Below are 12844 nucleotides of genomic sequence, written 5' to 3' on the forward strand. Positions count from 1 at the left end.
ACTTATTCTCAAGTGAATCAGAGAAATATGGGTACTGGTATATATATTCTTACATACACTGTTATATTTATAAACATGGGTCCATATATATATGAAGGGAGAAAGAGAGAGAATACAAAAAAGGTAGAAATGGATAAATGTAGGAATCCACTATAAGATTCTTGCTTAATCTTCTTTTTAATGACTTATTTGTTTTATGTGGATTGGAGTTTTGCCTGCTGGGAATTTGCTGGGAACTGAACCCAAATCCTCTGGAAGAGCAGCCAGTGCTTAATCCTTTTTTTTTTTTTTTTTAATGCTGTCTTTTAAGAAATGATTTATTTTAGCCGGGCATAGTGGCACATGCCTTTAATCCCAGCACTTGGCAGGCAGAGGCAGGCAGATCAATGTGAGTTCGAGGCCAGCCTGGTCTACAACGTGAGTCAAGGACAGCCAAGGCTACACAGAGAAACCCTGTCTTGAAAAACCAAAATAAAAAAATTTTTAAATTTTTATATTATGTGCATTGGTGTTTTGCCTGCATGTATATCTGCATGAAGGCATCAGATGCCCCCAAAATGGAGTTACAGACAGTTGTAAGCTGCCATGTAGGTGCTGGGAATTGAACCCTGGTCCTCTGGGCAAGCAGCCAAGTGCTCTTAACTTCTGAGCCATCTCTCCAGCCCCCTCTTGCTTAATCTTTACTTCCCAAATAAAAAGCTTTTAAATAAAAACCTCTTATGGTCCTGAAACATAGGTGTGACGCTCCAGTGCTGGGATTTGCTCCAAAGTCACCCTGAGGTAAGCAGGGTCCAGATGTGTAAGGTGAACGTCATGGAACAGGAAACAGACAGAGAGACTTCATCACACTATTGTCTGCTTTTATAGATATTTTTAAACTTCTATAAAATATTTTTCTTAAAATTTCACTTATGAAACCTCAACACAGCCAGGTGGTCGTGGCACACACCTTTGACCTCAGCACAAGGCCTCCAAGTTTGAGGCCAGCCTAGTCTACATAGTAAGTTCCAAGACATCCAGGGCTACTGTCTTGAAATACCAAAAACAAACAAACTAAAAACAAAACAAGAACTCCAAACCAGCCAAAACCCAAAACAAAATGCCACAAGCAAAAAAACAAAACAACAAACAAACAAACAAAAAACAACACAACCAATCTCAGGTATCTTCGGAGCTCTCCTTGTGAGTCCATCTGGGGCTGTTAGGACCCCTGGTTTCTTGTATCACTCTTTGGAGTTTCATACACAGAAAGACCTGACTTCAGGCTGTCCAAAAAGGACACCAAAAGCACAACCTCCAGGCCAGCTTAGCCATGTTACAAAGACAGCAGCAGTGCAGCACTGGCCCCTTGACTGCTGACCATTTGTTACACTGGCTGGGGCATGAGAGAGGTCAGAGGCACAAAGAGCAGCAGCCAGTACAGCATCTTCACTGGCAAGTTCTTTTTTTTTTTTTTTTAATATAGCATGACCTTCTAAAAAAATATTTATTTATTTATTATATATACAGTATTCTACCTGCATGTACACCTGTATGCCAGAAGAGGGCACCAGATCTCCTTGTGAATGGTTGTGAGCCACCATGTGGTTGTTGGGAATTTAACTCAAGAGCAGTCAGTGCTTTTAACTGCTGAGCCATCTCTCCAAGCCCTGCAAGTTCTCCTTTTATTTACTTATTTTTTTCAGGGACAGGAGCTGACTCGAGGGTCTCATGCATGCTAGGCAAAGGCTGCACCGTGGAGTTATCACAGCCCTGGTTTTACTTTCTATCGTGAGACAGGATCTCATGGCTATACCCAAGCTGACTTTGAATTTGCAATTCTCATGACTCAGTGTGATGACAAGCTGCTTTCCAGGGCTTTCTTTGTCACCATACCTGGCTTTCAGGATATATATGGTATGATAAGGCTTCTTATGCCAATATATATGGGTTATGTACAAAATTTTATATTCTCTCTATATAGATCTCACGCACATACACATGTACAAATACAATGTAATATACAACCTGAGAGTCACAAACTCGGTACACTGAGAGCAGTGATGCTGGCTCATTCCAACAGTCCTCCCCGCTGTAACATGTGGCTCTGTACTGTACCCAGACTTGCATAGCTGTTAGGATGCAAGGCAGAATGAGGCACTGAGGATCCCTCATAGCTGGGCTCTAGCTTGGGTAAGGTCAGGACATGGGCTAGCCTGTGGCCCAGAAGCCTCTGCACTCAGTCTACCCTCCTCTGACAGCTATGGTGACATCACAGTGTTCTAGAGGATAACGAAGGCAGAGTGGGGTGAATGAAGGGGACCAGCAGGGGCTCCTTGGGAAGGAAGGCCAGCTAGAACACACCATGCTCCCACACAAGGGAATGAGCAGCACAGGGCTATCAGGCTGAGGCTGGACTGGCTCCCACAGCAGCTACCTCAGGTAGTCACGAATAGATCACTAACAGCTTTTTGTTTTGTTTTGTTTTATTGGTTTTTGTTTGGTTGGTTGGTTGGTTTGGTTTGGTTTAGTTTGGTTTTTTGAGACAGGGTTTCTCTGTATAGCCTTGGCTGTCCTGGATCCGCTTTGTAGACCAGACTGGCCTCAAACTCACAGCAATCCACCTGCCTCTGCCTCCTGAGTGCTGGGATTATAGGCGTGCACCACCACGCCTAGCTTGTTTTTTCGGTTTTTTGTTTGTTTTTTCGAGACAGGGTTTCTCTGTGTAGCTTTGGCTATCCTGGACTGACTTTATAGACCAGGCTGGGCTCGAACTCACAGCGATCCGCCTGCCTCTGCCTCCCAAGTGCTAGGATTAAAGGCGTGCGCCACCACCACCACCTGGCACTAACAGCTTTTTACAACAGCTAATCTCCCTTAAAACAGGATGGGTCCTAAGGTTTTGTTTATGTTTTTTTATTTCAAGTTGCAAGCTGTACTAAAAGCCAACGACGATCAGGGGGATTGGGTAGGATGAAAGCCCAAAAAATACATGCAACAACAACAATGAAAACCTAAGCCCACAGTCAAGGCAGCTCCATGGCGCTCTGCCTTCAAGATGGAGCACCTTAGTCACTGCTGAGGGGAAGGCAGTACAAGCAACTGCACAGTTAGAATAAGGACACGGAGGCACAGGAACTACATGAGAGTCTGGCATGGGACATACTCTGCCGAGGACCCCTCAGAGGCACAGAGTGTTTTAAACCAGTCTATGATCACAGCCTTGGACCACAATTCAGATCCTGAGACGAATTTTTATCATCATGGAAAATCAGACACCCAGGGGGCTTGCTATTTATGTCAACTTTACCCAAGCTAGATTTATCTGAAAGGAGAAAACCTCAGCTGAGAAAATGCCTCCATAAGATCCGTCCGTAGGGCAGTTTCTTTTTAGTGAATAATGAGGGAGGGCCCAGTCCATTGCGGGTGTTGCCATGCCTGGCCTGGTGGTCCTGGGTTCTGTAGGAAAGCAGGCTGGGCAAGCCTCCTCCGTGGCCTCTGCATCAGCTCCTGTCTCCAGGTTCCTGCCCTGCCTGAGTTCCTGTCCTGACTTCTCTTGTTGATGAACTGTGATGTGGAAGTGTGAGCTGAATAAACCCTCTCCTCCCCAACCTGCTTGTGGGTTACGGTGTTTCATCACAGCACTAGAACCCTACCTAAGACACCAATAATAAAAATATCATTTCAGCTACATGTGTGTACATGCACACATGGATGAAGGTGTGCACATGGGGGTGGTACACCTTCGTGTGTGTGGACGTACATGTGGAGGCTAGAGCTCATGTCTCAGGAATGACCCACTTTTGTTTTTGAGACAGGATCTCAAAACCATGTCTCTCCCCCAGTAAATCCCACACTGGAATTACAAGCATCTGCTACTGCACTAAGCTTTTAAGCCTGGGGACTGAACCAGGGCATTTTGCTCCTGCGGTAAGCACTATTAACTGAATTATCTCACCCCACCCCCACCACCCTCATTTTGATCTTTGTTTGTTTTTAGATTTTACGTTGTTTCCATGTTTTCTGTTTGGTTTCCATCACTACTACTGTACAATTAGTAAAGATTTGTATACTCGGTGTGAAAATATGACATGAGCTGGGTTTTCCCCTCAGAAGAAAGTGTTACATAAAGAAGATAATAATCTAAAAATAATTTTAAAAAGCACAAATATATGACTGTTAATTATAAATTCCTCCTTCAACTGTTTATCATCTAAGTTAAAATCGGGTCTAATCTCATGTCCTTGGGGTGTTTTCTTTTAACTTACCTACAGGTCTTTGTAAACGATGTTTTCTGTATGAAAGTAAAGAAACATAGTTAATTAGCCTTTTAAAACTCTTTAATTTCTTTGAACAGAAAACATTTACATTAAAAAGCAAATAAATTATAAGTCAATTTTGGGGTGGCTTAGAGCTTACTGCCAGGGGCTGGAGAGATGGCTCAGCAAAGAGGATCACTTGAGCTTAGGAGTTCTGGCTGTTCTTCTAAAGGTCCTGAGTTCAATTCCCAATACCGACATGGTAGCTCACAACCATCTACAACTGTAGTCTCACGGGCTTTGATGTCCCCTTCTGGTGTGCATATATGAAGACAAAACACCTACATATATAGACTACATATATAAATAAATCTTTTTAAAATTTATTTTAAAAAGAGCTTGCTGACATTTAGCATTTCCTGCAGCTTTTGATGCATGGACCAAACTAGGAGTGACTTGGGCCACAGCTGAGTCCTCTGCCAAAGTGCTTTGACCACTGGTACCGTGCTGCTTATAAACAATAAGATGACATCAGTGCCAACTTTCATATCTTACTTACCAATCCAAGGACATAAAGAGAAATCAATGTGATCTACACAGGAAAAGAAACTAACTTCTAGCCTCTATGTATATAGTCACTTATTTACTGATAAATACTTACTTATTACTTAAGAGTATGTGTGTGCCAGTATGACTTTACATGTACCACATGTGTGCAGATGCCCACAGAGGCCAGAAAAGGGCACTATATTGCTCCTAGAACTGGAGTTACAAGGTAATTAATTGTAAGACACTCAATGTGTGAGCTGGGAACCGAACCCAGGTCCTCTGCAAAGGCGGAAAGTGGTCTTAGCCTCTAAGCCATATCTCCTGCCTACTATTTAATGATTTCTGAGAGGGAGTTGGTCTTGCTGTGTTTCCCAACAATTCCTGAACTCCTAAACTCAAGTGATCTTCCTGCCTCAGCCTGTGTAGCTGTAACTAGAGGCATGCATGACTGGGCAGAGCCACACCTGTGTCGTTCAACCAGCTCTGACTCTTAGAATGTTACACATCTTCTGGTATATGAAAAGTTTTTTTTTTTAATGGAGATAAGGGACATTTTATAAAATAGTGTGTTGGAGGAATATGACCCTGACATTTAAAAAGTCTTGAAATGAAGACATTCTAACGTGGACTCTTCCTGTACAAAGACTTTTAAATCGGATCAAGTAAATGAGCCGCTGGTCCGGAAGAATGAAGCTTTAACAGAGTCGCACAGGTCTTTCTGTTTGATAGATGAAGTGGGCAGGGAGGATGGCAGATTAACTCTGGATAGTTCAGGATCATTTTACTATCTGGGACAAAACACATTTTTTTGACGCTATTCAAATAGTGTGACGTATAAGTGTGTTACTTAGAAGTGAAGGGCTGAAGCTAAGCACAGTAACACACACCTGTCATCCCAGCACTCCAGAGCCCAAGGCAGGAAGATCATGAGTTCAAGGCCAGTGTTGGCTACAGAGTGGATTCCAGGCCAGATAGTTCCAGGGCAGTCTGTGACCCTATACAAAAAGAAAAAAGAAAAAGAAAGAAGAAGAGGAAGAGAAGGAAAGAGCTGACAAAAGAAACATACGGCCTGCTCTCCAGGATACCTTAAGTTTTCACATGTTGGTAAGTAACCAAGGTTTTGTTCTTTTAATAATTAGATGCTATCTGAATACAAAGTTATGGCGTGTATCTTTGGGATCCTCTGAATATGGAAAGCAGGACAAGCATGGATGTGCTGCCCCCTAGTGGGAAGAGTGCCTTGTGCTCATTAGACCTGTACCTTTGACCCTGTTAGGGTAAAACGTGTTATCTTTCAAGCTATACTATAAGCTAAATACAACGGAAACCTCACGAGTGTGGTTAAGAGCAAGCAGAGGGCAGAGGTTGTGGGGCTGCTCTACCCTTGCCATGGATAACATGGCTACTCAGTAACTCACGTGGGGCTTATGACACAGAACAGTGAAGCCACTTGGTCCACAAGATTTCAGCCTCTAAGAGGGCAGCTTCTTTTAAAATTAAATTTATTTTATTTCATTTTTAACTATTTGGTGTTTGCTTTGTTTGATACGAGGGTCTCATGTAGCCCAGGTTGGCCTTGAACTCACTCCATCATCCACTCCTGGGATTCAGGAATGCACCACCACACCCAGATACTTTGTTTGCCAGAGACATACTCTAGCTCAGGCTGGCCTTGGACTCAAAACAATGGCCTCCTCCCCCTCCTGAGAACGGGGATTACAGTATGAGCCACCATGCTCAGAACACAATGAAAACTCATTTCATAGCTCCACTTCCCCAGGACGCTGGAAACCACTAAGACATTACTGTAATGTCTGTACCATTTTCAGGGCCTTGGTCCAATAATAAGCAAGCCCAATACTATCTCAGGGTCTGGGGTTGCAAAATGCAACTCCTCAGAAGTCTCAATCCTGGCTGCATGAATGTAGTAGCAGGGCCCAGTAATCCCAGTACTTGGGAGACAAGACAGGAGGACTTGCAAGTTCAAGGCTAGCCAGAACTACATAGTGAAAAGAATCCTATTTAAAAGGGAAAAAGTCACAGTGACAAAAATTATAATAAGGGTAAAAATCATTCTACATTATCCAGCTTGCTGCAGGTAATGCTTAGTCTTTGCTGGGTACCATCCTAAGGGCTTCCCTTATTGTCCAGTATAACCACGGGTCAGCAGCCGTGGGCTATGTTATAAAGATATAGGCGCCAAGACAGGACGGAAATCTAGGAAGAGATTGTCCAAGGTCTTGGGGTTTGGGATCAGCGTTTTGGTTACACAACCTGACCTTTCTTTTTTATTGTTTTAAGATTTATTTATTAGTTTATTATTTATTTATATAGTGCTCCTGTATAAATAAATGTGTGTGTGTGTGTGTGTGTGTGTGTGTGTGTGTGTATTTATACAGTGTGACATGTGTGCCTGCACGCCAGAAGAGGGCACCAGATCTCATTATAGATGGTTATGAGCCATCGTCTGGTTGCTAGGAATTGAACTCAGGACCTTTGGAAGCGCAGCCAGTGCTCTCAGCCACCGAGCCATCTCTCCAGCCCCCAACAACCTGACCTTTTCATGCCACTGCCTGCCTGCCAGTCCTTCAGTCACAAGCCTCTGACCTTAAGCCACCAGGCTTCCATTGCTGCTTCTTCAGCCTACCTAAGTTTCCTTTCTCCCCACATATTCCATGTAGCTCCTGGTCCTCCCACACACCCAGTTCCAGGCCACTTATGACCCTATGGGCATCATAGCCTACACGTTAGTGCGGCTCCTCTTGCTCAACTCCAAGCTCCATGAGGGTCACGAATGCACCTCCCACACCTCAACCTTAGGCCCGGCAGAAATCTTGCTATTTACTATAAACAATAAACACTGAGAAACAAACCAGCAGTGGCAGTCCCACAAGCGACCATTACCTTATAGTCAAACTCTCTGTGTGTGAGGGAGAGGGGGAAGGAGACAGAGAACATGTGGAACCAACTACAGGACATCAAGTTAATTCTCATAATCCAGAAATGAAATCATGAGTCAATTTTGCTCCCAAGAACTTAATCCAGTAAAATGTATACATAATGGTTAAGCCAAACTTTATCATAACTTTGTTTTACAGTTATTATTAGTGTTGGGGTGTGCATGTGCTGGTCTGAAGACAATCAGTTCTCTTCCTCCACCATGTGGGTTTCCAGAATCAGGCTTGGTTGTACAGCTTGGAAACAAGCCCCTAACCCAATGAGCCCCCTCACAGTAACATCTGACAGTGTGGGAGGGAAGGGGAAACTGTATTCTTCATGAAAAATATTATCTTTTCAGGCCCTCAGCTGTTACATTAAGAACACACCCCCAAGGCAAGGAGGTAGCACAGGCATGTAGGCGGAGGAGGAGGTGAGGGTGGGGGTGGGATTTCAGGTTCCAGGACAGCCTGGGCTACAGAGTGAGACTTTTTCTCAAGAGGAAGGAAACTTCAGGCAGACAGCAGAAGCAGCAACTGAAGGCTGGTGACCTAAGGTCAGAGGGACTGTCCTGACAGGCTGGCAGGCAGGCTGTGGCTGCTGAGGGGACTTATGGTTCGGTCCTGGTATGCTGGAGGCAGAAGCACAAAGGTCATCAAGTGTTCACGGCCAAGTGTCAGGAGGTAGAGTCAGGAAGATATCTGTGAGTCTAAGGCCAGCACTGGTCTATATAAGTTCAGAGTGACCAGGGCTACCGAGTGAGACCTGACTCAAAGGGGGACGGGGACCACCAACACAAACAAACGGAAACCCGGAAAAGATTTTAATGTCAAGCTGCTATAAAACCACCAACATATAAGCAACTAGGGAGAGGCTCTAGCATGGAGCAGCAACAACAGTAGCAGTATCTGAGGCTTATTAAATAAAAAAGCATGGGTGCACCTATATACGTGTGCACACACAGTGTCTGCGGGGTTTCCTTTGCAGTTCCTAAATTGACTTATATTTTACTACACTGACTGTGCAGAGGGGCTGTTTGGGATTTGTTTCAGACAGGGCCTCACATGTCCCTATACAGCCAAGTATAACCCTGGACTTGTGAGGATTAAAGGCACATGCCACCACGCCTGGGGCTTCCCACGTGCCATCTAAGGATGCTACCAGTGAGCTAGCCCTAGCCAAAGAAGGTTGTTTTTTTAATGACTAAAATTTTCACTCACTTGCTTACTCAAAATGTGGGTGGTGTGAGTCAGCCCCCACAAAAGCTGAGCAGCTGAACCTGAACCTCAGAGAAGAAAGTAGCTAACCAGAAGCCTTGGGGCTTGTGCCTGACATTATAAAGAGGCTCATCCTGTGGCCCTGCTTTGGGAAATTGGGGGGGGGGGTCACAGGGAGCCAGCTAGAGAAACAGAGAAAACAATGCCCTGTCACTAAACTTAAGAAGACACAAAAAAGGAGAAGGGACTGGTAATTCCATTCTCTAAATCTACAAGTGTAACACTGAAGAGGCTGGGGCAGGGGTATTTGAGGCCAGCCTATGCCATATAGTGAAACCCCATTTCAGCAACACAAAAGGATGTCAGATAAAATTTTACCTTCTGTATTCGCAGAGAGAAATTCACACAAGACGCATGTGACTGCAAGAGCCTCTAATTCTAGATGGTTAAAACTGGGTGCTGTGGGAAGCTGCATGTGTTAGAGCTGATGAGATATGGAAAGCATGTGATGTGTAAAACGTCAGAGAGGTGTCCCCTTCTGACCCCATGGAGAAGAGCTGAGAGTGCTGGGAAGTGGTCCCGTCCTCACTCTGCTCTGGGATGGCGCCACCCAGCTGTCCCTGCAGCCTGCACATCAAGCCCCCATGCGTTAGTCCTCAGCCAGCTGCCCAGAGACAGAGACAGAGACCCATGAGCTAGAGTGGCCACAGCAGGGGCTGCAGAGGAGGACAGCATGCGGGGGGAAGAAGGCAAAGTCCCACAGATGCTGACCGACCTGAAATTCTAAGTGGGAGGCAGGTCTGGGGAACCGAGCTGACAGCCAGGGCCTCTGCTTGGGGCTCTGAGCTCAGGGGAGACAAAAAGCTGGAGTGAGTAGAAGGTGGCGGGGGCCAGAGGTGAGGCCATGAGGACAGATGGTGCTGACACAAATCATGAAAAGGCAGACAGAGGAGAAGGAAGAGGCCATGAGGGGAAAGCCTGGAGCTCAAAAGAGAACCAGGCAGGGAGTGTTGTCACGGCCAAGGGGTCAAGAGATTCCAGAAAAGCAAACAGGTTGACAAACAGCACACACCACCCATAAAGAGTCAACTGGACAGTGGCCTCCGACCTCAGGGACTCCAGCCAAAGCAATGTCAGGTCAGGAGCTGTCCTCTGAACTCCACGTGTGCATATTCCTCCCCTTGACCCCTGTGTCTGTCTGTCTGTCTCTCTCTCTCTCTCTCTCTCTTTCTCTTACACACACACACACACACACACACACACACACACACACACGGTTTGGTCCCCACTACCACATAAATGGAATATTGTTGGAAGACCCTGCTATTAAGGTCTCAGTGCTCCGTGTCTGGATAGCTCTCCAAGCTTGGTGCAAAATGGAGGACTCCCTTTCTCATCAGGTCTTCCTCTTCTCTGCCTGACCTTATCTGGAGAGCATCTCTATCTAGGCCCAGATGCTTGACCTAGGATGACCCTGCACAGAGCTTCCTGCAAGCGTTATGTGACTTAGTCCAGCTCCTTCCTCCTGCTGAGGAAGCCAGAGAGCAGCATCCTCCGTGGCCTCTGCAGCAGCTCCTGCCTCCAGGTTCCTGTCCTGCTTGAGTTCCTGTCCTGACTGCCTTTGAAATGAGTTGTTATACGGAACTGTGAGACAAATAAGCCTTTTCCTCTCCCCCAGTTGCTCTTGGCCATGGTGTTTCATCAAAGTAATAGTAACCCTAACTAGGACAGGCCATTGAGGGAACAGCAGGTCTCTGACATAAGCCAGGGCAAGGAAACCAGCATTTTGCTTTACCTCTTTCCAGACACACTTCTGGTACCCACAGATGAGAGCTTCAGCAACATTATGCAAAATGAAAAACACAGGAACCGCCTGAAAGCAAACAGAATAACAAGCATGAAAACACTTTCTCCCATCTCACAGCTGCACAGCTCTTGACTGTTGTTTAAAAATAAGATGTGTGGGGACATTCAGCATTCACAGACTCCCCCCCAAAAAGACTCCAGTAGACTAGCACTTTGCTGAAATTTTCACTTGCGTACTTTCTCCACTCACAAGTTTGCTCTGTGTGAATGCAATGCCCACAGAGGACAGAAGAAGGCATCAGACTCATTAGAACAGGAGTCTCATATGGTGGAAGCCACCATGTGGGTGCTAAGAACTGAACCCATGTCCTCTGCAAGAACAGCAAGTGCTCATAACCACTGAGTAGTCAGTCCCCCGGCCCTTGAGGTGCTGACCTAGCTGGGGTGTGCGTCAAGGCTCCCCTTCCACAGGCTTTTCATTCAGTCTTAAGCGGCTCCCATGTATCACGCACCATGCTGGGTACAGGGAACAAATCTCATGAACAAGGTGGGCACACAGCAGAAAACCTGGTCCCCAGCAAGCAGGGGCTCAGACGGAGCATACTGCAAGACACAGCTAATCCAGCAAAACACGGAGGATGTGGACAACCTTAACCATGTGGCATGTGAAAGGAAGTGTGCCTGGGCTGTTGGAAGATGGCCAAGCTAGGAAATGTTAAATGGCCTTTTAGAATAGTTGATGAAAAGCAATGGCTTTTGGCTTCTTGACTATAAATCTCACATATGAGTCCAGAAATAATATTAGGTTTGGGACTGTGAATTCAGAACGTGCGACCCTGACTATAGACCCAGAGGAGGCTTAATTGTCTAGCTGTGAAAAACTGTGGGCAGTTTCTCCATCTCCCTGGGCCTGACTGACCAGAAGCTGGAGAAGAATCCATCTGTAGACATAAAACTGATCTCAAAGTACACAAATAATAGCTGAAGAGCACATGAATAATGCCACATGATTAAGCTACCCAAGTCGTCCAAGGTTTTTTCCATTTTTGAGGCAGGATCTTGCTGTTTAGCCCAGACTGTCTGACCTTGACCTCTAGATCTTATTGCCTCAGCCTCCCAAGTGCTGCGATTACCGGCATGCACCTCAACACCTGGTATGCTCATAACTGACAGCTGTTTACTTTGTTTTTTTTTTTTTTTTTTTTTCTTAAATCTCCTCTGAAGTCTGTAAATAGATGAGCTACGATTCTCACAGACAGGGTGGACAAAGACATAGGGCTTCCGGGCAAGCTGCTCCATAATTGACATTCCAATCACAACAGGTCCCCAGTGAGCCCGCAGCTGTCCAAGCACAACAGGGCTGGTACGAACAAGGCTAGAATGAACCAAATTCTGCAGCTAGAAACATGGCTTGTCCTTGGGATTCTAGCACTTGATCTTTGACAAAGAAGCCTCAACTATACAGTGGAAGAAAGAAAACATCTGCAACAAATGGTGCTGGTCCAACTGGATGTTTGCATGTAGAAGAAGGCGAATAGATCCAAATCTATCACCCTGGACAAAACTCAGGTCCGAGTGGATCAAAGACCTCAACATAAAGCTGGATGTACGGATATACTGAATCTAATGGAAGGGAAAGTGGAGGATAACTTTGAACTCATTGGCACAGGAGACAACTTCCTGAACAGAACACCAACAGCACAGGCACTGAGATCAACAATTAATAAATAGGACCTCATGAAACTGAAAAGCTTCTGTAAGGCAAAAGACACTGTGAAAAGCACAAAATGGGAAAAGGTCTACATCCCTACATCCACCATCCCTATATCAGAAAGAGGGCTGATATCCAAAATATATAAAGAACTCAAGAAATTAGACACCAACAAACCAAATAACCCAGAGGATAAGAGCACTGGCTGCCCTTCCAAAGATCCTGAGTTCAACTCCCAGCAACCACATGTCACAACCATCTCTAATGAGATCTGGTTCCTTCTTCTGGCCTGCAGGCACACAAGCAGGCAGAACACTTTATAAATAATAAATAAATAAACCTTTTTAAAAATGGGGTACAGAGCTAAACAGAGAATTCTTGACAAA

At 45.3% G+C, this 12844-nt stretch overlaps 1 protein-coding gene across 1 annotated transcript in view; it reads right to left on the minus strand.

The window, feature by feature from the left end:
* The window catches only part of Tmem241 (transmembrane protein 241), a 119048-nt gene that overhangs the window by 86709 nt on the left and 19495 nt on the right, over positions 1-12844 (minus strand). The window contains exons 5-6 of the mRNA XM_051163378.1: positions 10737-10814; positions 4248-4273 (exon numbers count right to left, since the gene is read on the minus strand). Coding sequence (XP_051019335.1) covers positions 4248-4273; positions 10737-10814 — 104 coding nt within the window. The remainder of the gene's footprint in view (positions 1-4247; positions 4274-10736; positions 10815-12844) is intronic.

The sequence above is a fragment of the Acomys russatus genome, chromosome 20, assembly GCF_903995435.1.
Source record: "Acomys russatus chromosome 20, mAcoRus1.1, whole genome shotgun sequence".
Taxonomy (NCBI): domain Eukaryota; kingdom Metazoa; phylum Chordata; class Mammalia; order Rodentia; family Muridae; genus Acomys; species Acomys russatus.